General features: G+C 42.5%; 1 protein-coding gene across 4 annotated transcripts in view; it reads right to left on the bottom strand.

The window, feature by feature from the left end:
• The window catches only part of TMEM154 (transmembrane protein 154), a 52,890-nt gene that overhangs the window by 9,164 nt on the left and 19,362 nt on the right, over positions 1–24,364 (bottom strand). For 2 of the 4 annotated variants that reach the window (XM_045465683.1, XM_045465679.1), the window contains exons 2-6: positions 21,814–22,074; positions 21,684–21,722; positions 14,979–15,006; positions 13,638–13,723; positions 11,444–11,501 (exon numbers count right to left, since the gene is read on the bottom strand). In XM_045465683.1, coding sequence (XP_045321639.1) covers positions 11,444–11,501; positions 13,638–13,723; positions 14,979–15,006; positions 21,684–21,722; positions 21,814–22,074 — 472 coding nt within the window. Of the gene's footprint in view, positions 1–66; positions 2,480–11,443; positions 11,502–13,637; positions 13,724–14,978; positions 15,007–21,683; positions 21,723–21,813; positions 22,075–24,364 lie in introns of those variants that run through there. The other 2 variants (XM_045465668.1, XM_045465661.1) reach the window with 2 other exon arrangements.

Genomic DNA, 24,364 nt, shown 5'->3' with positions numbered 1-24,364 from the left:
ACGCTCTCTCTCTTTCTCTCTCTCAAAATAAATAAATAAGCTTAAAAAAGAAGAGTAACACATCGATAATCTTGTATGTTTATTAAAACAAGTTCCCTGAGGAGTTTAACTAGGCAATATTGTTAACCTAGTTTGCTTAAAGTGTACAAAAATATGCAGTGAAAGTTATATATCTTTAAAATTTTCTAAAGTCAGATTTTGCTCTGATTGGCTACCCAATTAGGGCAAATTAATGTGATTTTTACCAACAATAGTCTGAAACATAAAAATTAAGTTTGGGTTTAAAAGCAGTTATTGAAATTATCATAAATATATGATACCTATTGATTGAACAGTAATAAAAAGATACAGGATGCTAGGATTGACCCTTCACTGCTTTGGTTCATAGACCTTGCTAGAATAAACTACCTTCTAAAAAAAATTCCTTGTAGACTGTGCAATTATAGAGGTTAGGACATTTTGCAGACATAAATTCAATGACATGTTACTGAAGCTTGCTTCTTCTGAAATTTAAAGTTATCTTAAATACGGAATGAGAATATTTTAACTGTATTAAAATATTCATAAAGTATTGCTTAATCAAAATGGGATTTCAAGACCCCTTATCATTCTCTGACCTTTTAGGTGCATTGGTTGATAGACTTGGATAAAGTTTATAGGCGTAAGTATTCAGCAAAAATCTTAGATACCTAGAGAGAGAAAGAAGCAATCTAAGACTCTTCAAAGAGTCAAAACGTGGAGAAGAAACAAAGTAACAAAATAGGCAGAAATAATAATTCAGAAAATGGCAATTTTGGCATAAATATCTGAGAGTCACTGTCGACCACAAATTGAATATGAATATGCAAAGCAGACGTGAAAACAAAAATGCCTTATTAGGATGTGCTAACGAGGATATGACAGACGAATCTGTTGACATTATATACCACAAAGACTGTCTTTTGCCACAGTTCCATGAAGTCCCAGGATAACACAATAGCAGTGGTTAAACACAACCAGATAGTTCTCTTTCATTGTACGGAAAGATTTCCCTGGCTTGGAGCTCTGCCTTTAAAGTGATGGGCATAGTTCAGAAGGTGCGTACCAGTCAGAGGGATTCCGAGAAGGGGGAGAGGGGTAGTTTTGTTATGTATTAAGGCAGCCTTTCGAACCCAAGACCCCAAATTCAGCAGCAAATGTGTGGTGAACCTCGTCTCCCCTCAGTTTACATGTGGAAAGTAAAATAAATAAAGTGTTCACTCTTTGTTTCTTTCCTGGAATACAATATCAGGTATTGCGGAAGACCCGAGGACTCCCAGTTTGCTAGATTGCTTTAAAGGTCAGAATTAGACAATCAAGGATTCAGTGAGGATTGATTTTCCGTGAATGGGAATGATAAGCAGGCCCTTCTGCATCTGGCGCCGTTGCTTCTTGTACAAGAATGTCAACAAACCCCATGTAGAATGTCACCTCTGCTGGACTGATAGCGGCCTCCTGGAAAGCTGTGTCCAGGGAGACACGAGGCTTGTGCCAGCCTGACAGGAAGGTACAGTGGGTGATGCCTGCCACGGGCGCAGGTATCTGCCTGTTCCTATTCTGTTTGTTGCAAACGACTTTAAAGATCTCAAAAATATAAAGCGTTGGCAGATGACCCCCTGTGCCCATGTTCTCTTCACACAAAGGCAAAGAGGTGTGGTGAGAGCAAGAACGAGCTTTGGAGAAATGTGACCACGCTGGTGATCTTGGCCGAGAGGGAGATCATCTCACTCCTTCACTGCAGATTCCTCTTCCTCCGAGAAGTGCCCAAGGGGCCTGTCTGGCCAACTCAGAGTCCGCAGGTCACCAGACAACATCTCCTCAGGACGGTGGACTCTCACTCTGTCTTCTTGGCAGGTAGACGCGCTTCCCAACCCCCGGGGATGATGTATAGAGTGAAGCACGCGCTTTGTTCGCTGTCTTTTCCATGACGTAACTGGCCTTGAGGAAGAAAGTTCCTGCTGAAGGCAGAGGACCTATCAGAGGACTTGACTAATCAGAGGAAATTATCCAAAGCTAATTAGGTAACAAGGTGACCCAGAAGGAGGCCGTATGTAAAACAGCTTCCTGATTTAAACTCCAAGGAATGAAGCAGAAAGGGAACAAGGACCTGGAGAGTGTGGCCGCAGTGAGTACAGGCAGCTAGAGGTTGGTGGAGAGGAGGGAACAGGCGCTGAGGAGAGGCGAACGCATCCCGTGGCTCCTCCACCCTCAGAAGCCACGGTGGATGGCAGCCAAGCCTCTGCCCGGCGCTTCTCAATCGTGCATTCTTCCAAGTACAGGTGATGCCATCGTTAGGGAGAGTGGGCGTTGGGAGGCACAGCAAAAGGTTCTTGTGTCTATGTTGATTTGAAATTAATTAAATTTGCATTCTCTTCATCCTCCGTTGGCAGGCTCAGCAGGCTCCCTCCAGGGCTGCTCCTTGGAAAACATTAGCACCATTCAGTTTCAGGATTCATTGTCACTGTAAAAAAAAAAAAGAGAGAGAGAGAGAGAACAATAGTGTATTTCCAAGAAGCTACCAAGAGCTGGTCACTCCACTGTGGAGGTGACTCAAGAGAACGTAAACAGTCAGGAAGCCAACAGTGTCCAGCTTACAGTTTCTGAAACAAAGGTTGGTTTGGATTTTATACTTGATCCCTGAGGAGGAAATCCATGAAAGCCAAGAAATAATCCCTAGCTCTTGCTCCAATATCCCTCCCTCGTGCTGATGTGGAGAGAACCAGATGGAGTTGGGGGTCCCTCCCCCCACCCTTAATTAAAACGAATCCCATTCTCTATGAATAGATGCCAAATTGCCTTTTTTTTTTTTCCTTTTTTAAAAAAATTTCCATGCATTGTTTTTTTCAGGAGTTGGTGGTCCTGGCGTGTTTTCAAAAGCCCATTTTGTTCGTATCCACAAAGGATCCGGAGGTGCTTTCTCCGTGTCATTTAGAATTCAACCATTAGGCATCTTGGGGTGTGAATAGACATAAATTACGGACATGGTATTCGGACATGACTGTGCTGGCTGGCTAATTTGGGCTTTTGTTTCTAACTTGGCTATCTTGGCCACATAGCTGGCTCTGCAGCTTTTCCCCAGTGAGACCATACCTCCACCCACGTCTCCTGGAGAGCAGGCCACTCTCCCTCTCCTCCTGCTTCTTTTTTCAGTTTTGTGTCCCATCACTCAAATTCCAGAACATCCCTACTTGAAGTGACCTTTGTGTCCAAGGAAGTGCCCGAATGATAATAACCAACAGAACATCGTATCTCCTTAGCTCACAGACATGGGTAGTCTGCAACGGACTGTATTCTTCTTACTCCTACTTCAGGGCTCTCCTGCTCAGGGAAACAGCATGTGTTTCCAAAAAGACTTTGAAGCAGTTTGGTAGACGGATAGGTAGCCAGATAAATAGATCTATCCACGAAAGGGGAGGGGAAACATAGTGTGTATGGTTATGTGTTTGTATTTGTGTTGTGAAGACCGGGGGAAGATGATGTGATAAGGGCGGACAACCAGTACGAAAGGAGGAGGAGGACAATTGTGAACAAAAGGACAACTTCTGTAGCAAAATTTATTTACAGTGGGAAGCTGATGGAAAATTAAGAAAGTTTTTAGCTGAAGAGCAGATTTAACAACCCCTTCATTTAAGTTACCCTGTACCACTCTTAAACCGGGCAAAGAGGTTCCATTTCTTGGAAACTGGGTGGTAGCAGAATATTATTTCTAAGATCCAGAAGTTCATCTCTATAGAACATAAGTCTCTGAACTGCGGGTTTTCCTTCTGTGGCCTTATCTGGAAACTTCAGCTCCCCTAAGCACAGTATAACACAAAGCCTCACTCGTAGTGGGCACGAGCCCTCTTTTGTCCACAACGCTGATCTGCGTCCAGCTGTTACAACAGATGTGATTTTTTTTAATTTTTATAAAACCAATCCGTAGCCTCTGTTGGAAAACTAAATACAAATAAGCAAAGCAAAAATACCAACAATCTTACTACAGTCAACATTTTGGTGTTCACTCTTCCAAACTTTCTTCCCTTGATAATGACATACATTCTTCTTGTACAAAAGTAGGATCCTATTACGTATATTGTGCTATCGACTGCTTTGCTCACTCTCATTCGCCTGGAGACCTCAGTCCTTGCTAATAAATACACAATATCTTTTTAGTGGCTCTAGAGGATCTCATTGCCTCATGAGATGAAAAAGCATTTTTAAACTACACACCCTTATTGTTAAACATGTAGACCCTTTCCAATAGTCTTTATTTAGCCTAAAAAATGCTACATCTTTGCACACTTCCATTTGTTACCTTCGGGTAAATGGCTAGAAGGGGAATTACCAGGTTAAAATGTGTGCTCTTTTAAAGCTTGAGGAGCCCATTTTCAAATTCCCCCTTCCCTAGATATTTTGTACAATTTACTTTCTCCCCACACTTTCTTTAGGGAAATATCTTTTTCCCCACATCCTTCCCCATACTGGATATTATTATTTTCATTTTTTATTGATCCAATAGGTGAAAATAGTATATTTACTTTTTTATAATTTCTGAGAAAAACAAACATTTTTTAAAGCTCTCTTGGTAATTTCCATCCCTTCTTTTGCAAAATTGCTTATTGATAATTTTTACTCATATTTAAAATGGGACTATTATCTTTTTATTGCTTTGTGTTTTAAGAATCATAATTTTTATTTATTATACGTGTATGGGAAATACCTTACCCCGGTTTTTATTTTCCTTCTCATTCTATTTATTGTGTTTTTAGAAGTACAGAAATTTAGAGTTTTTAATGTAGTTAAAACTATGCTTTTCTGATATGGTTTCTGACTTGTGTGTCATGCTTTCAAACTAGTTCCCAACTCAGAGTTATAATAAAATTCCTCTATATTTTCCCTGGACTTTTTTCTTTTTTTAACATTTAAGCTTATTTGGAGTCTATTTTAATCTAAAGTGTAAGGCAGAGTTCTAAATTTTAATTAAAAAAAATTTTTTTAATGTTTATTTTTGAGAGAAAGAGAGAAAGAGAGAGAGAGCATGAGTGGAAGAGGGGCAGAGAGAGAGGGAGACACAGAATCCCAAGCAGGCTCCAGGCTCTAAGCTGTCAGCACAGAGCCCAACGCGGGGCTCGAACCCACAAACTGGGAGATCATGACCTGAGCCAAAGTCAGATGCTTAACCAGTTGAGCCACCCAGGCACCCGTAAATTTAAATGTTTACATTGTTGAGTCTTTCATTCAGGAACACAGTACATCTCTATTTTTAAAAATCTTTTATGTCCCTCAAAACATTTTTGAACAATTTCTTTTTATGTTACGCCATTCATTTTTTGGTTACGTTTATGCCTTGGTATTTCACACCTCGTGTTGCTCTTTTATGGTAGTACTAATGTTCATGTGCGCTAACAGTGGCTCTTTTAGCACAGTAGATAAGAGCACAGGGTCAGATGGCCAGAGCTTGAACCAGGGCTCAGCCACTTCCTTGCTATGTGACCTTGGATAAGTTGACCTCTCTTAGCCGAAGTTTCCTATTCTCATCCGCAAAACATGCATAATAATACCATGTACCTTCTAGGGTTGTTGTAAAGGATAGGTGAGCAAATACAAGGCCCTATGCTGCAGGCCTGACGTGCAAACCCATGAACGTATGTTATCCTTATTTTGCAGATTCTAAGCTAGCAAATATCCGTCAGTGAACTACAAGCTTGAACGTTGCTTCAAATATCCAAAGGCTTTCAGAAACCATCTTCCCAAACAAACTTTCCATTTCTGAGAACGCCCTTAAATGCGGTTTGTTTAGAACACTCTACAAGCATTCTGAAGGCTTCACGTGTGACGCTGTCCACCTCCTGCTTCAACTTCAAGCACCGAAGAGCACAGAAGCTCACACGTGGCACTCGGCGCTCAGCTCTGTGGACAGTGAGCAGCGTGACAGGGTCTGCCACACAAGACGGTCCCAACGTGGATACAAGTTGCCTCAGCTATGGGACCTCAGGTCATTCCTAGTGTTGCAAATCCCACGTGCGAGTTTTTACTGGCCGTGGTGCGGTGGCCATCAGGCCTGTGGGCAAGTCAGCAGCCTGGGATCTGGCCCGCTACCTGAGCCCAGAGCCATTCTCTCGCTCACGTTCTTCCCTCTATTTAGTTAGACGCGTTCCCTGCTGTCTTTGGGGCTATTTATCATCTCTGTGAAATGATCAAATGAGCCCAGACGTTGTTAACTCTGGCAAATCCTAGAGTTCTGTTAAAAATACCTTGGCAAACTGCCACACGACTGCAACAAATAAAGTAAGTAATCCTGCTTCCAACCTCTGTTGTCTGCCTCGGTGTTCATTCCTGCAGTTTTAGTGTCTTGTCTATTAGTGAGGAATTTTTCTCAGAGTGTTATACAGATATTTTCAGAATGTGGGACAGCTTTCCTAAAGGCCTTTATAGTAACAGGCCTACAAACCATAAAAACAAATTGAATTGATGAAAAAGCATCGATTTGTTATTTTTAAGAAAGCATTTAATTGGAATGCTAGCAGTTAAATGAGGACAGATACAGCTCTTAACACCTTGTTTCCTAACTGCCCCCTTGGTTGCAGGTAGGATCAGATAAGCCATCTTTGTTCTCCTGACCGGTTTATCTTCTAACAATCCCTCTTTATGACCACAGCTAATGTTGCTTAGCTCTGAAGATGGTAATAAACCTACGTTAAACCTTTCTCACATGATGATGCTCCCTAACTTGGTTTTGCGGAAGTACAGAGCTCAGGATAGCACAAACTCACATAACAATAAGATCGTGCTCCCTTCCTTTTCATCAGTATAACGTCCCTTCTCCTTCTCGAAAGAGGCCTGGCCCTGGGGGGAATTATAGAGGTCACACATCTGGCTAACATCACAGGCAGGCCTAAAATTCATCCAAGACACATAGATCATGCCCACAGTAGACATAATCTGGGCCACTATTCAAGCAGGCTGTGTTTTATTAAATTTAGTACATCTCTCACTCACCACATGAGCATGCACGCACACACACACACACACACACACCTGCATTTTAACAATGTTATTTGAGATTATCATCCTGCAGGATTATAAATGGTTACTTTGTACTCCTCATATGTTACTTTGTATCCCTCATAATACAGAGCTCAGATTTGAGGGAAACCAGTTGGCACTTAATATACTTCCTAAATACTTGTTGAGTTTTAAAAGACTTTTGAGAGACTAAAAAAGGAAAAGAGGAAAGAAACTCACAAAGAAAATAACTGGAGGTAGCCAGAGATTTACTTGAGCAAAGAGGTCAAAAGAGTTCACTAAAACCACTGTGTTCTTGCAGTTAATGATCTTTTCAATGAATATATGGGACGACGGATGCATCATCTACCAAATACTTTCACGTATCAGCCTCATGGTGGCTGCCTTTCTTGCTGCTGTGTGTTCCTTCTTTTTTTTTTTAATCTCTAATTTATCTTTTAGTTTGTGGAATATCTCTTATTTTAACTAATTAATAAAAGAGAATGAAAATGTAGTTTTAAAAGAAATATTACATTTCATAAACTTGCTGTGTAAATTGGACAAATCACTTAACATCTCTGAGTTCCAGGCTTCCTCATACAGATTGTTTCATTTTTAACTGGTCGAACTGGCATGATATAGACAATGCCAGGCCCTGTCTGGCATTAGGTGTTCATATTAAGTGTTCAGTAAATATATTTTGTAAAATTACATCAACAATCATACTTTTCTAAGAAAAAAAAAGAGAGAAAGGTGAAGAGAAGAGAGGAAACAGGAAGAAATTCACAGAATTCTTTATTAAACTAAACTGGATTTTCCTGAGAAATATTGAAGTGATCCATTTTTATGTCATTGAGCTCAGACATGAATCATAAGATAAACAATAGAATTATTACAAAACCAGAACAGGGATGCTGTTATTCACCCTCTAACTAGTTAATTTCCTAGGTGATAGTACCTAGGCATCTGGCATATATAAAATGCTATACAAATGTCTTATTGTTTTTGTTATTCATGAGCTTTCAAAATTATAAATCTACTTGAATGAAACCAAATCGATTTTTTCCCTAGTCGTTCCCCACTCAATATAAACTCATCACTGTGGCCAACTGGCATAAAGGAAAGAAGATGGACCCTTGGCTGTTATTTGCAGTTCCTTTTCTGTGGTTATTCACCTAAGCTTACAGAGACAGAACATCGTGCTTGCAGGAAATTGTCTAAGTATAAAGGCCTCCGGAAGAAGGGACAGGCTGGCTACACCTTAAGCACTATGACGAAAGGGATTCTCCCCTTCTTGTTCCCACTATCTAGCTCCATTCAGGAAGGTTCTGTGAGGGTGGGGGTAGACAATAAGGGAGTGCGTTCTTTACAGAGAATTTAAACAATAATAAAACCAACTCAATAGATCTGCTTTTTGTTGTCACCATGTGCTGGCAAAGATGAACCGTGTCAGTGATGAAATTCTCTTCAACTCTAGAGCAGACCTCTCCCACAGCCTTGCCACACCCCTTGGACACGACTTCCACTAACACTCTTCCCACTACCCCTTATACCGCCGAGCACAGAACCAATACGAATTAGGAGGAAAATGCTAAGGAAATAACAATAAGGAAATAAGAATATAAAACTCTCCCTCCTCCACAATTCCTTTGTTGTCTTTTCTTATGGATTTTTTAAAGATACAAAAACCACAGTATAAACTTCCCATAGTGCTCGGTATGTCTCTGGCATTTATTAAAATCTGTGCTAGATTTTAGGTTCCACAGCATAAAAGAAAATGTCCATTCAACGAGGACAGGGCAAAGTAATGAACAATGGCTTGCCAATGGGATACATGGGGAAAGTTCTGAAAGGCCGGAGATTATGGACCCTAACAAGAAAAGTCTTTGTATCCAATGTGGTGCATTAAGTGTAGGATGGTGACCAGATCGACTCCTTTTTCCAGAACTACATGGACTTTATGCCTAAGAGGTTTTGCGTCAGGGTGTCCTTCTAGCATCAACAGGGATTGAGCCCTTTAAATAGAGTCCAGAAGTCTTAGTTTAGCAAGAGGATGGAGAAGTGTGTTTTCTACTAAGTTCAATCTTCAGTGACTGTTACATACTTTCTGAAGCATTGCAGTCACTTGTACACTGCTTAAATGGTAGAGGAAGGATGAGTCACAGAGCTAAAAGCCAATGGGGAACTTTGGGGGTAATGATGTATCAAAGTAGGTTAACTGATTGTGACAAATGTACCATTGTGGTGTGGGATGCCAACAGCCGGGGAGGCTGTGCATGTGTGGGGGTATTAGAACTCTTTGTACTTTCTGCTCAGTTTTGCTGTAAACCTAAAACTGCTCTAAAATATACAGTCTTAAAAAAAAAAAAAAATGCCCCAACCAGTACTGTGAGTGGGCCTGGGCCTTTGGACACAAGCTCACTAGCCCAAAAGGCAGCCAATTTATGTATATCAATGTTAAGTGAATAATAAGAATACCAACACTTATTGAGAGCTTATTTTGTGACAGACTTTGTTCTGAGTGCTTTGTACCTTTCTGACTTTTCAGTGACTAAAAATTAGATTTGCTTTACAATATTTTACTACTCTTTGCGGCAGTCAGAAAGTATCTGTGGCACCAAAGCCTTGGGACTTGCCATTGCTGGTTCTTAATGCTGGTGCTGGCTTCACTGAGAGGGAATGACGTAAGGCCTGATGGCTGTCCTGTGAATTAAAGCCGAACAGTTCTGGACCAACAGAGGAATGTAGACATTCCCCTTAAAAACAATAGTTTAGCATAAAGCAGCTCTCCAAATGGGTTAAGGCTTTTTGTCTTACAGGCAGAAATGACCTAGAGCTTATTTCAAAGGCCAACCTTTCAATATTTCAAAAATGTGATTTCTAAGATGCTTTCCCAACCATATAGTTCTCAACATTAAGTTTCTTCTATGTTGCCAATAATTCCAAAAACCAAGAGGCAGATGTATAAAAACCACCGGTGTTCCATGCCACTTTGTGGGTGCCCATCAGAAATACAGTCATAAGATATTTATAGGGTTTTGGTGGTGATCTGAGCCATGTAGCCATGTGCTGAACATACACATGACTCATTTTTAGGTAAGATTAAAATGCAGAGAAAATATCCTTTTGTAATTGCCTTTGTGATGCTCCCGCTAGCATTTTTTTCCCTTTCATCTACTTGTTAATATCTGGTACCTCATTTACATGGGATAGAATTTTTTCTGAACCAGTGATGAATTTTTAACATGCAAAAACTTGGACTGGTAACGTTGACTGAAATCTTCAATAAGAAACGGACTTCCGAATCAGAGCCGAGGTTTACCTCACTAAGACTGCAGAGGTGTGATGTGTGAGATGTAGGGTGATGACCTTTCAGATAAGGTTTAAGGGAAGCAGCAGAAAAAGGGGCTAGAAGACAAACATCTGACTGCCCCGATCACCATCCACTATCAGTCTTTTCCTGCAAGGCTCCAGCCTCAGGGACTGCCCGTGACAAATGTCTGCACTCTGGAAGCATTTAAGATGACAGGCACAAGACCTCTGGTTAACATGGAGGGAGAGAAGACGGGTGGTATTTACCCTGCTCTGAAAGATTATTCTATCTACTCCAACAGAAGCGTAAAGTCTCAGTCACAGGCTCAGTCAAGTTCCCTACTCGCTGATCACCTCTGAGTCACCCCTACCAACAATTTGGTGCCCCCAAATCACAGCGCTGCTGTGTGGAACAAGTCCCCACGTTGCTGAATCATCAATCCTTTCTCCTGCGACACTTCCCACGTCCTGACCAAACAGTCCTCTGATCAAAAACACCCCAGGCGTGGTCATTTCTAGCCTCACAATAGGTAGCAAAATTTAAACAAGATTCTGGGGTGCTGACCACTAAAATTTTCTATCAAGCAGAGCCACCTAGTGGTAGAATGGAATATGTTTTTAAAATTCTCATTTAATTTCTCTCCTATGACAATCCAATCCAGGTGGGGTTTTGTTTTGTTCTGTTTTGTTTTTTATATGTTCATTTTGCTCACTCATATTTACAGTTATCCAGTAAGGCTGTCGCTTCCATCTGTTTTCCTTACCAAACATCTATTTATCCAAGGTAAACAAACCTATAGTTTGTTACAGTTGGAAAGTTTTGTGGCTAAAACAGAAGCCGACTCAACAGTATCTCTTCAGAAGGACAAAGAAAATGCCAGTATTCATTTACTTCAAAAGATAGAGTCACTAGGATATTTACTTTGTACCTTTCTATTTGTATCTTTCTATTTACTTTGTACTTTTGTACCTTTCTTTTCTCCACACTACACACCTATATACCCATGTAAATTGTCACATAAAATTTACAAGCGCAGAGAAGGTAAATGAAAATGCTCTACCCTGGTCTCCAATACCCTCCCCCCCCCCCCCACACACACATATAATCAATGGTAGAAATTAGAAGTACCTTGGGTTGTGGTTTGATTCCTTTTCTTCCTTTAAAGTAGGTAAACATTCACAATCAGCTAGGACAGAATAAAAGCAAACTCGTTGTTAATCACCAAAATTCTATTTTCTACCCACAAAACTCATGCATTTGAGCGCCACATTTCCCAGCTCTGTGTGGTTGCTTGTACAGAAATGGCCTCACTAGGGAGTTCCAGAGGTTAAAAGATTAATGATGGCAAGGCTCTTGAAATGGAAAAAAGCATTAGTAGTACAGATACAAGACTTCAACATGCCTCTGGCCCTGTTGGAAAGGGCACAATTCATCACTGCTTGGTTATTCAGTCCCCAAAGAACCTCACTGTTGCTCCAAAAGCTAGAATCTGCATGTTTCAGGTTAGACACTGGAATAAAATAGCTTTACCGGAGGTCCTGATGAGCCTGTAGAATGATTTCAGTCAGGATGCATGATCAAAAGGCAGCCAGTGAATTGAGGAACGACTAACCTTCTTAAAGTCGTCAGAGTTCTCTCCTATCATGTCACGGTTATTTGTAAGGAAAAACAAAATCCATCGACTCCATCGCCTATGTGTCAAAATAACTCTCTGCTGTAGTTACGAAATAGATATGCCTTTTTCTGGGTTTCTGGTTTTGTGAGTGTAATGGGATCCTGATGTATGACTATTATCTCGGGCACAAAAGGAAAGATGGCAAATTATTAAGAGACGTTGTCTTTGGGTGGTATAATTTTTTTCTTCTTTCTACTTTTATTTTTGCATTTGCCAAATTATTATGTATGTGTATTTTACAAACTAAAAACAACAAAATGAAACTGCCTTAACGATTATTATAGTAACCTGCCCCTGTCCCCAAATGCTTTACAGAGCCTTCCTTGCCTCAGTCTTGGGCTATGAAAAACTGTTCCATTCAAAATTGTACAAGTTCATCGAATGGTTCTAATCTTTGGGAAAGCTTATGTTGATAAGCCTCTGGTATAATAATTCTAATAACAGGTCTCTGGATTTGGGGCTTCACTATTGTTGAATCTGACAGACCCCAGGGTATTTTTTAAAGTTGAATGTTAACAATACAAATGATATGATAATATAAATAGTGGATTTCATGAAGATAATCTGAGCATTAAAAATCAGTTATTGGAGCTGTCAGCACAGAGCCCAACTCGGGGCTTGAACTCACAAACTGTGAGATCACGATCCGAGTGAAGTCAGACGCTCAACCAACTGAGCTACCCAGGTGCCCTGCTACCACCTTTTTTAAACCCACATATTGATTTAACGAAAAGTAAGGAACACATACAGCGATTACTTCCAGATATCAATTAGGAAGTAAGTTACAGGAGGATGTTTATATTACTATCTGTATTAGTGTTGTTCAATAGAACTTTCTTTGGTGATGGAAATGTTCTAGATTTGTGTGTATAATACAGTAGTTATGCGTCCCAAGTGGCTACTGAGCATTCACAATGTGGCTAGTGTGACTGAAAATTTTTAACTTTATTTAATTTTTTAAATTTTAATTTAAATAGCCACATATGGCTGGTGCCTCTTGCATATGGCAGTGAACAGCACTGATCTATGTAAATTATACGTGGCAAAATTTTACATCCATATACAGATTAAAATCATAGATCTCTAAATTCTACAGTAGATAAGGTAATGCCAGATGCTAGCTTTTTCCAGATAGTTTGGACCCAGAGAGCTCCTCGTTTGAAAAAAAAATCATCTTCTTCTTGAAAAAGTCTGTTTGAAAAGATTGTACAAAAATAAAAACAAATGGCACCATGTGATGCAGTAATTAACCTGAGTCTTTTCTTTTTTTAATGTTTATTTACTTATTTTGCGAGAGAGAGAGAACACAAGCAGGGGAGGGCAGAGAAAGAGAGAGGAAGAGAGAGAATCCCAAGCAGGCTCACTGCTACAAGCACAGAGCCTGCTGTAGGGCTTGATCCCATAAACTGTGAGATCATGAGCTGAGCTGAAATCAAGAGTTGGACGCTTAACCCACTGATCCACCAGGCACCCCTTAAACTGAGTCTTTAAGGATAGTCAGACCTAAGTTGATTACCCGCATGCTCCAGATCTAACGCGGATTGGGCTCACACCGTCACATTCCAACAATTACGGGACATTTATAAAACCGTTGCAAACTTCACATGCCAGAGAGGACAGGAAAAGCAACTTTAGGTTACCACATACCACTTCTATTCATGTTGTTCATCCATTTGTCAAGCTCTTCCATTTCAATTTCCATAACAGAGGGTGTGTCTTCCTCAAAAATGGGGCTGGAGCGAGAACAGAAACACAAAGGAGTGTGGTGTGCCGAGTCTCATTTTGGGAAAGCCCAGAATGTTGACTGCGGGAAAGGTGAACTTGACCTGGTATGTGACACTCCACGGCAGATTGGGGCTTTGCCCTACTCACCAAATTCTAAGAGGTGGAAAGGCTCGAACTACAATAAGCCTTCATCTATCACTGATCCAATGATGGAAGGCGCACGGCCCAGCTCTTGGGCTGCAAGGGAGCCCAGGAGACTCTGACTGCTTCCCTAAATTAGGTACCAAGTTGAGTTGCCAGGCTTCTACCATGAGGCTCCTCTGGGGAGTTGCCCTATTTAGCATGGTAGCCTTGCTTAATTTCACTTCCCTTTCCTTGAGGTTTCTGATCTGTGCCCCAAGTCAAGAGGCCACTGTGGACAGGCTGCTTTCATCACCCCTCCTTTCAATTCCCAGGCTTTTCTGACATAGAGAAATGGAGTCGTTGCTTTCAGAAACCCACTGCCCTCACTTCCCAGGATTCAGAGCACACGGTTATGGAAAAGAAGCCCCTGGTTAACGTAAATGGGGCTGGGGAGGAGACCACCAGCTCAGAACCACGGCTGGGGCGCGAAAGGAAGGCACGTAGAGGAGCCTGGGTGTGAGAGGAGGGCGTATGGAGGAAGCCAGCAAAGTGTCTAAACAAGCAAGGTTGCTAGGGGGGAAGGCTGGAGGAGGTGGTGACATCGCCCCAGAACACTCTTCTGGTGGCATCTTGTTCTCTTTCTGCCCACTCCTCCCTCCATCCTTCCTCCCTCTCCCCTTCCATTCCCCTTCTCCCTCCCGCCCTCACTGTGATTCTGCAGCATGAACTTTATGCCTCTGCCAGGACTCCCCTTTCCTACCAGGGAATGTTATCTTTCCTGGTGATAAAATTTTTAATCAGAATAAATGAACCAACGTCCTTGAAATACACCCAGGGTCAGAATATTTAAACTACAATGCATTTGGAACTGGTAGCATTCAAAGACTTTTTTTTTTTTTTTTTTTTTTCTGGAGAGGACCCTGTTCTTCACCCAGATCTCCCACTGAACTGAGGTTGGGAGACAGGTGCATCCCCTTCCCCCTTGGGCTGCTAAGGGCCCTCTCCTGGGGCCCAGGATGAAAGGGGACCCTCAAGGGTGTCAGAATAAAAACTCCTAAAAAGGCAGATGGCTCTCTAATCTACTCCTCTCCCGGATATCTTCGTCTACACTGAGCTGGGTGGGAGGCAGCAGGAACTTACACTTTGATGTTCTCACTTCCCAGTTCATCTAAAGAGAATAGATATAAAGGTCATGTTAGCTTTCATTGTCTAGAACAACTTTTTAGTTCAACAACAGCTGAAATCTCCTTTCCAAAGACAGGAGACAACTTTAAGTAAATTGCATTTTAGGGAGCAATAACTCTTAAGTCAAACACGCACCATATTGAAATGAGGTCCTAATTTACCACATGAAATCTGTATTTTTTTAAAAGATATGATGGTTCTCTGAGAGTGTTGACCTCAAATCAGATGTTTCTCCCTTTTCATTATTATTTTTTTTAATCCATCTGAAGAAGAAAACAGTGGCAATGGGAAGCAAGGGAGAGTCAGACAAGAGGGACTGTTCGTTGGCCCCTTCCTTACTCCAACACATCCCAGTTCAACACATTGCTGTTGTCTTTTTGTGTGACACACCAAGCCCAGCACTGTGACTGTCCCTTTGTCCCAGAGCAGGTTGTAGGGTACTCATCAGGGCTCCCCTTGGAACTCTGCTCTCACCCCTGCTGCTTGCATGGCTGGACCCCTCACACCCTTCTGGTCTTAGCTTATACTCTCTCCTCAGGGAGCACCCTCCCTCCCTCTTATCTCTGAAGTAGGGTCCACCTTTCCAGTTGTCCCCCAGCTCAGCACCTTGCTTGCTTCCTCATAGAATTTGCCACGTTTGTCATTGGTCAATCCATCTGCTTAATTTTGTTGGTCGCTCCCACAGTTTCAGAAGGACAGAGATCGTGCCTGTCTTGTTGTCCTGCTATCCCCCCACCTCCCATCCAGCTAGCACGATACCTGGCAAACACCCAGTAAATATGTATTGAATAAATGAGTAGGCCTTAATTTGGATGGTCTAACATGGGTTAAATTCATACCCAATGTCTTGGACTTAACTATATCATAAAAACAAAGCTTTGAGCAAACTTGCTTTTTGTTGCTGTGGTTGAGGTGAGAACCAGGTAACAGTTTGTCAAATGCCCATCAGGCTCCAGATGAACGTGTGGCAAGAATCAGAGCCCAATGACCCAGCTCAAGCTCTGTTTTGTTTGGCAGGGGAAGTGATGCATCCAGAGAAACGAGGCGATGATGTCAAGTGAGTGGAGAGCATAGACCCACAGCACCTTTTATGATGTGAAAACCATTGAGAGGCAAACCACTTTGTAGAGGCCCACCAAATAGTCGACTGGTCCTGATCCTTGGCAACTGGAGGTCTCTTTTTGCCTGGCCTGCAGAAATGTAGGTCCCCATCGAGCAAACACAACCAGCAAGAACCTGGAACTGAGCTCCTGGCAGCTGGGAGCCACTATAATTTCCTGTGGGTTGGCAAGCTTTCATGGCATCGCTGATCCAGGAAAGCTGGGCACAGATGGAAGTTTCGAGCCACCACTGCTTACCTTCTAGGGCCTATGGGTTATATCTTTCTGCCCCCTGCTAGGAACCTGATGCTTCCTGCAGGTGTCTGACTCCTCAGGCACTTAGACTGGGGAAAGGGGAGTATGTTCATTTATATTTTATATATGTATATCTTTCATCTAAAATTGACGTGCTATTTCCTTAAAGGATTTTACTATAAATAAAGCCCATACGGGGCGCCTGGGTGGCGCAGTCGGTTAAGCGTCCGACTTCAGCCAGGTCACGATCTCGCGGTCCGTGAGTTCGAGCCCCGCATCAGGCTCTGGGCTGATGGCTCGGAGCCTGGAGCCTGTTTCCGATTCTGTGTCTCCCTCTCTCTCTGCCCCTCCCCCGTTCATGCTCTGTCTCTCTCTGTCCCAAAAATAAATAAACGTTGAAAAAAAAAAAAATTTAAATAAAGCCCATACACAACTGAGCCTTCCCTACAGGTGACCCATAAAGATCCCCCTGTTTTGTCACTCCCTCTCTTTCCTTCCCCCTCTTTCCCTGCTTAGTAAACCACCCCCAACTAATTTCTCAGAGAGCTAGTGGCCCCACAGCCCCACCGTAGAGGGCATGGATTTATCTTTATAATTTGAGCGCCTGCAGGCTTTGTGGTGAGCAAAAGCTAACCCTGCCTGCAGACGATGGAAAAGTTTAAAAACCCATTACAAAAGTACTCCAGATGCACCAAATGGGAAGCTCCTGTAATCAGTATTCAAACAGAGCAAAGAGCCTTCTGCGGCCTCGTCTCCCCTGCTCCGAGACCATTACCCCTGCCCCAGCCACCATGGCAACAGAAAAACATCTGGGAGAGCACACCAGAGCAGAGCATTAAACCAGGAGGGAGACCAATTACGTGTCCTCAGCAATCAGGTCCTGCCCACTCCACTCCACCTGGCCTACATCTCTTTATTAATAGCCATCTACTCCCTTTGCCACCGGAGGGCAAATGTACCTCTTACACAGCCCCCCACCTGCACTCGATTCCATTTTCCCTCCTACAGTCCTTCCATTTCACACCCTCCTACCCACTTCGTCCTCGGCCTGCGGTTCCCAGCTACACCCACTCAGCCTGACAATGCCCCCCACTGCCAGCTACCCTCCTCTGTGTACCTCAGATGGTGGCATCGCTGGGGCGAGGGGTTGAGGGCAGGAGCCCCACAGGAAAGTGGCTCATTTATCTTTTTTCCATGCCGAACACTGAGCAAGAGACAGACTCTTTCTGGAGATGTACTGAGCAGACCCAGGCGTCATGTAGCCACAGTCTATTTAAAGTGATGGTTTCCTGCCAGCTGTTTTCCCTGCAGCTCTCTCAGACACAGCGCATCAGAACACTTAATAAATGTTAAATAATAACAACTGCAAATTTAATGCCTGCAGGTCTGGGAAGAATGGTAATAGAGCATCAGGTTAGTACACAGCATTTCCCTTTTCCTGGACTCGAAATGGACAGGCCCAAAGAGAAAAAGTAATTTCCAATAGGAAGAAATGTTCTTTCTTTTTTTTTTTAATATTTTTTAATTTTTATCTATTCTGAGAGAGAGAGAGGGAGAGAGAGCAAGCAAGAGAGTGGGGGAAGGGCAGGGAGAGAAGGGAGAGAGAATCCCAAGCAGGCTACGAACCGACAGCACAGAGCCCGACATGGGGCTCGAATCCGCAAACTGTGCGTTCGTGACCTGAGCAGAAATCACGAGTCAGAGGTTTAACTGATTGAGCCCCGAGAAGTGTTCTTTCTAAATGAGTTGGGAAGGCGCCCCCCGGTGGTCAAACTGGTGCAGAAGCGCATACCAGGCTCTATTCAGGTGAGGGAAATACCAATGTGTCTAACTTTCTGAGAGCACATCATCCATGCCCTTCCACAAAACATTGTTTTGGATACTTTCCAAGAAAACTACTGGTCTGACCCAGTATGACAGTTCTATTTTTCCTGGAAAAAAATATTTATTTTTTTTTTTAATTTTTTTTAACGTTTATTTATTTTTGAGATAGAGAGACAGAGCATGAATGGGGGAGGGTCAGAGAGAGGGAGACACAGAATCCGAAACAGGCTCCAGGCTCTGAGCTGTCAGCACAGAGCCCGACGCGGGGCTCGAACCCACGGACCGCGAGATCATGACCTGAGCCAAAGTCGGCCGCCCAACCGACTGAGCCACCCAGGCGCCCCGGAAAAAAATATTTAAATAACATTTTGTTAATTTAAGTATTCTCCTTTTATTGACTTGCATTATAATGTGGTGTTATGTGAATAGGGGGACTTCAGTGGACGGAAGTTGTTAACCTTTCAGCATTTAGTTTGTTTGAGGAGACATCCATCTGTTAAGCAGTTAACCGTCTGTATCTATACCAAAGGAGTGACTAGTAAAAGAAAATATTTAAATAAATTTCTCTCTATCAAAACTTGTGATTAGCAATTGTTTGGACGTTTCAAGATATCTGTGTTGTGTTCTCTCTCTCTCTCTCTCTCTTTTAAGTTTATTTATTTATTTTGAGAAAGACAGAGACCGTACCAATCAGGGAGGGGCAGAGGGAGAAGAAGAGAGAGAACCTCAAGCAGGCTCCCCACTGTCAGCGCAGATCCTGATGTGGGGCTCAAATTCACAAAAACATGAGATCATAACCTGAGCTGAAACCAAGAGTCAGATGTGTGACCTACTGAGCCACCCAGATGCCCTTCTGTTGTGTTCTCTTACAGTGAGGCATATTTAAACCAAAAAGAAGGTGCCAATTGGTATTAAGAATAAGTTGCAAATTTGTTTTTATCTCTGAGAATAGCTGTTCTTTAAAAAAAGTTCTAAGATTGTTTTATTAACTCATTCATTCAACAAACGTTCATTGAGCAGCTAATATATGTGTCGGGCTAGGCACTAGGTTGGGTAAAAGGGGTAATCATACTAATAGGGTAACACAATATGCCAGCTACTCTTCCTACTAAGTGATTTACATACATGAACCCATTTCATTCTCATACCGTCTCTGTCAGCTAGGTGTTGGATTTGCCCATGTCATAAATGAGGAAGCTGAATCAGAGAAGTCAGAGGGCTAAGAAAAAAGCCAACAAGGCAGTGTGGTTCCAGAGTCCATACTCTAACCTTGATGTCATACTACTAAACAAGATAAATAAGACAAGTTCTTGATTCTCTTGGACCTTAAAGAGAACATAACCTCGTAAGAGAGACCAAAAAATAAAAATTAACGAAAAAAGGACAAATCAGCAACTCATGCCAGTGTAAACACTGTGCACAGTAAGTGTGAACACAGTCTGTAAGAGCACAGAAGAGGTGTGATTAATTTTGCCTGGGGAGTGATTACTCAAGGCTTCATAAAAGAACTGGGCATTGAAGAATAGGGTGGCAATTTGCCACGCAGACAAGAAGGAAATCTGACACAGAGGAACAGTGGCAACCAGGCACGTTAATGTCATAAAAGTGTAAGCCACACTCCGGGAACAGCCAACAGTTCATGTACCCAATGCGGGGTACATGAGCCATGTCTGAGATCGAGGCCCGTTGTTGATCATGAATGGCTTTTGAACTTTAAGGTTCTCACAATGAAGTTTAATCAAAAAGCCCTTTCTGGGGCGCCTGGGTGGCTCAGTCGGTTGAGCGTCCGACTTCAGCTCAGGTCACGATCTCAGGGTTCGTGAGTTCGAGCCCTGCGTTGGGCTCTGGACTGATGGCTCAGAGCCTGGAGCCTGCTTTCGATCCTGTGTCTCCCTCTCTCTCTGCCCCTCCCCCATTCATGCTCTGTCTCTCTCTGTCTCAAAAATAAATAAACATTAAAAAAAAAAAAAAAAAAAAAAGCCCTTTCTGTATTTAGAGCCTAGGAGCACGAACATTTGACTGGACACCCGGCATCCTCCCTCCAAACCCCATGACACCATTAGGTAAGACTGGCTGAGGGACTATGGTTTAGGCAGGAAATTCTTACTTTCCATGAGGTCAAAACAATGGGGTCCAGACATCTCTGTTTGCTTTATCTTTTTCTTTAGCTTACAAAGGAGCTCCCATGTGACCACTGTTACTAGGTCACCCTGAAATTTCAAGCAGTGGAGAAAGCAGGTGTATTTCCTACTCCTTTGGAATCTCTTACATTGGCTCTTGCCAAGAAAGGTAATGCACATCAGGGCTTCTTCCCTAGCTCACATTTACCATACCTGCTGGCATAATGGAAAATGATCATTTATAGCTCCTGTCGTGATCTCAAAGCCTCTTCTGGTGTGAGGACAGTGAGCAAGATCCACAGGCCAAGAGCTTGATTTCAAAGCCAGAGGTGCCCCATTAGTGAGTGTGAGGGATAGAGAGCGAGTTTTGTGTGCACATATCAATATGGAGCTTATCAGGGATGGTCTCACCCCTTGAGTGATTTTTGGAAGAACTAAAGGCTTCAACTTAAAAATCTAATTGGGGTCCTTTTTACCAGCACAAGCCAGAAGTAGTCAAGTCTGCTTTGGACTTGGAACTACCGTGACACCTAGTATGTGTTGCTCCGAGAATTGGCACTGAATACCCATCGCGTGTATCTCTGACCTAAGGAATTCTCCATCAGATTGCTTCCAGATTGATGACGGTAATCTTGAGCCCATTAGGAATTTCATACAAAAGTTGTCATAGCTTTTTTTTTTTTTTTTTTTAATTTTTTTTTTTTTTCAACGTTTATTTATTTTTGGGACAGAGAGAGACAGAGTATGAACGGGGGAGGGGCAGAGAGAGAGGGAGACACAGAATCGGAAACAGGCTCCAGGCTCTGAGCCATCAGCCCAGAGCCCGACGCGGGGCTCGAACTCACGGACCGCGAGATCGTGACCTGGCTGAAGTCGGACGCTTAACCGACTGCGCCACCCAGGCGCCCCAAGTTGTCATAGCTTTAATGAGAATAAGAATGATGCTTTACTCAGGCCTTTACACAATCAAATTGGGATGTGGCATGGAGGAGAAAACAGTATCTTGGACGGAAATCTGTATGAGAGAATCTTCTTCTTGAGCCCAAGGTCTCAGCCTCCTCATCCTCAACCCCAATCTGACCCACTGCTTTGCCAGCTCGATTATTTCCTCCGACTCAGGGAATGTCGCACGGACCTATTGGCCAGTTCTAGACTGGGCCCTTGTCTGGATTAAGCACAGAGATGGCAGTTGTGTGATTTAAATTTCAATTGAGGCTGAAGCCGCTCTCTGTTTGAAAAATAAGGGAGTGTTCACCACTTACTATTTTATGTAGTCCTTGTTGCTTCGCTTTAAAACCTCTCCGTTCCTTTTCCTCCCCCAGCCCCAACTCCCAACAGGCATTAATTAGGATCATACTCACATGTCTGTAAGGCATTCTGAGATCCTTGGCTAGAAGGCTCTGTGTAAAAGCAGAAAGTGTTTTTGCCTTATTGATTGTTCATTAACACATGAAGCAATTGTCTGGAAGTGGGAACACACAGAATATTTACCTTGTTTAGTTCTTTTCCTTTTATAGCGTGTTACAAGGATTACCAGTATTACAAATAGGAGGGCCAATAAAATCAGCGGGATCAACACCATTAATATAAACTCGTGCTGATCTGCATCCTCCTCAATGTAGGTAAAATTTGTATTTGTGATTAATATTTCTGTGGTCACTGCAGCCAACGTCGTCTGAATGGTAGAGTCTCCATCGCGGCTTTCCACTTCCAGGGGCCCATCTGCTGACTGTTCCGGGTCCTCAACATACCCTGAGGGAACACACACAAAATTGAGATTGCCATGGAGACAAAGCTAGTATGTTATGTTTTCAATGATTTTTACATTTACCCTACATGCATCCAGTGGTAAACTTGATCTACTGCATTTGGTCATCCGGTTCATTGTGACAGAGTATTGATTTAACATAAATGGAGTTCAAGCTGGGAGTATATTGGACATGCAATCGGACGGAGCCCAGAGATAAACCTCCCACTGAGACAGGCAGTTGGGCCTTAACCAGATACTTTGGACACACTTACGCAAAGAGAAGCTTCGTCATGTCAAGGGTGATATTCCAGAACATCTTCTAGAGGACACCATGCTATTTCTATAACATTTCTGGATAAATCCAAATTCATGTTTCCTGGAAGTTAACTACTTGCCACACAGCACTCAGGTATAAAGCAATGCATGCTGTCCTAGTTTTTCATAAAAGGTTGCCTATCAGTGCAGAAGAATTCGTGGAAACTGGGGAGACTGATTAGACATCAGCCTCAGTCTCACATGCTGCAGAGAATGGAGACTCTGAGATTATCAGACACAAGTCTTCCTGAATTCTAAATAAAAACACAACATGTATTTCATTTGTAAAGGGAAATTCTCGAGGGGGAAGCTCCCTTAGAGACTAGGGAACCAATATTTAAATGTATTTAATAGAAAGCATCTTTCCCTAGAATAGAAAGAGCTTCCCCTATTAAGAAGCTATAAACAAGTTTATTCTCTTTGAATTTCAGATTGTGTTTAAAACCATCCTGGGGCTCATCACAGGACAGGGAAGGACTATTAGCCTGATGATCATCTGAGAAATCTTTCCTCACCCGGCTATGTAGTGACCACAGTAAGGCAACCAAAGGTTTCCATGTTACTATGGCATAATGTTGCCTATCATTCAAATGGGGCCCACTGAGGGTAAGAGCATGAATTTAGGCTATAGAAAACTTATCAAGTAAGGTGACTTATATGAACATTCTAAGTGAAAGGTGCTATGCAAACAGAAAAGTCAGCTGCTTTAAGCCATCCTCTGTTACTGTAGGTTAGGCCACCACCGCACTGAGTAACAGAGCCAATTCCACACCTTATCCATTCGCATGACTGGATGACCATGAATTCCTCTGATTTATTTTATTTAAAAATATGTGTGATCACAGTCTAATTTTTTGTTGGACTATGTACACGAACATTTCCGTATCCCCCAAGACCAGGGAATCCACTTGATAATCACATTGGTAAATGCCCCCCCAAAAACATCAGAGTCAGTTACAAACTGCAGAGTAGAACTAGCTGGTGTTCCTCACGTGTTTATGCCAAAAGCAGGATTTTATTTTTTATTATTTTTTTAAGTTCATTTACTTATTTTGAGAGGGACAGAGACAGTACAAGTCGGGGGGAGGCAGAGAGAGAAAGGGAGACGGAGACAGAGAGGAAGAGAGAGAGAGAGAGAGAGAGAAAGAGAGAGAGAATCCCAAGCAGGCTCTGCTCTGTGAGCACAGAGCTTGATGTGAGGCTTGAACCCATGAAACTGTGAGATTATGACCTGAGCTGCAACCAAGGGTCAGATGTTTAACCAACTGAGCCACCCAGGGGCCCCCAAAAGGAGGATTTTAAAAAATATTTACTACGTATTGACCTCGGTCTGGGTTAAGTCTTTGAAATATTTATGTCTTTGAAATAAGGTAATAAGTTAATAATATTAACACATATGCTAAAAGCTTTGATGCATCATATATCACCCTAATCCAGGAAAAGATATTTGTCCAGTAGGACAATCTCCTCATTAAAGTCATCCAGCTCGCAGAACTATTGAGACCAAATAGCATCATTCACTGATGATCCAGCCAGTAATGACTAGACATATTTGGGGGGTTGGCAAGGGAGGGGCACACACTCAGGTGCAGTAGAAAATACTGACCCCCCTATTCTCTGAGGCCAGTGCTTACAGACCTTCCTCGAATACCCAGACTTCTTTTTTATTTCTTTTGCTTACTTCTAGGCCTGCTGAGGCTGCCGCCACTATTTCAGGCTAACCTTTATAGAGAATTTACTAAGCCAAATCCTGTGCTCTGCCTTTTACCCAGATTATCTCATTTTGTCCTCACCATTTTTTCAGATAGAAACTGGGCAAAGAGGTTACACAGCGTGCCCATGGTCACAGAGCTATCGTGGAGGAGGATGTGAACCCAAGGTGGCCGATCATTGAAACTGAGCCTTGAAATTCACACGATGTTTTCCCTCCGATAAGACAGGGATACAATGATTACAAGGCACGAGGTGGTGAACCAG

This window comes from Leopardus geoffroyi, chromosome B1, assembly GCF_018350155.1.
Source record: "Leopardus geoffroyi isolate Oge1 chromosome B1, O.geoffroyi_Oge1_pat1.0, whole genome shotgun sequence".
Taxonomy (NCBI): domain Eukaryota; kingdom Metazoa; phylum Chordata; class Mammalia; order Carnivora; family Felidae; genus Leopardus; species Leopardus geoffroyi.
This window is presented reverse-complemented; position numbering and strand designations above follow the sequence as displayed.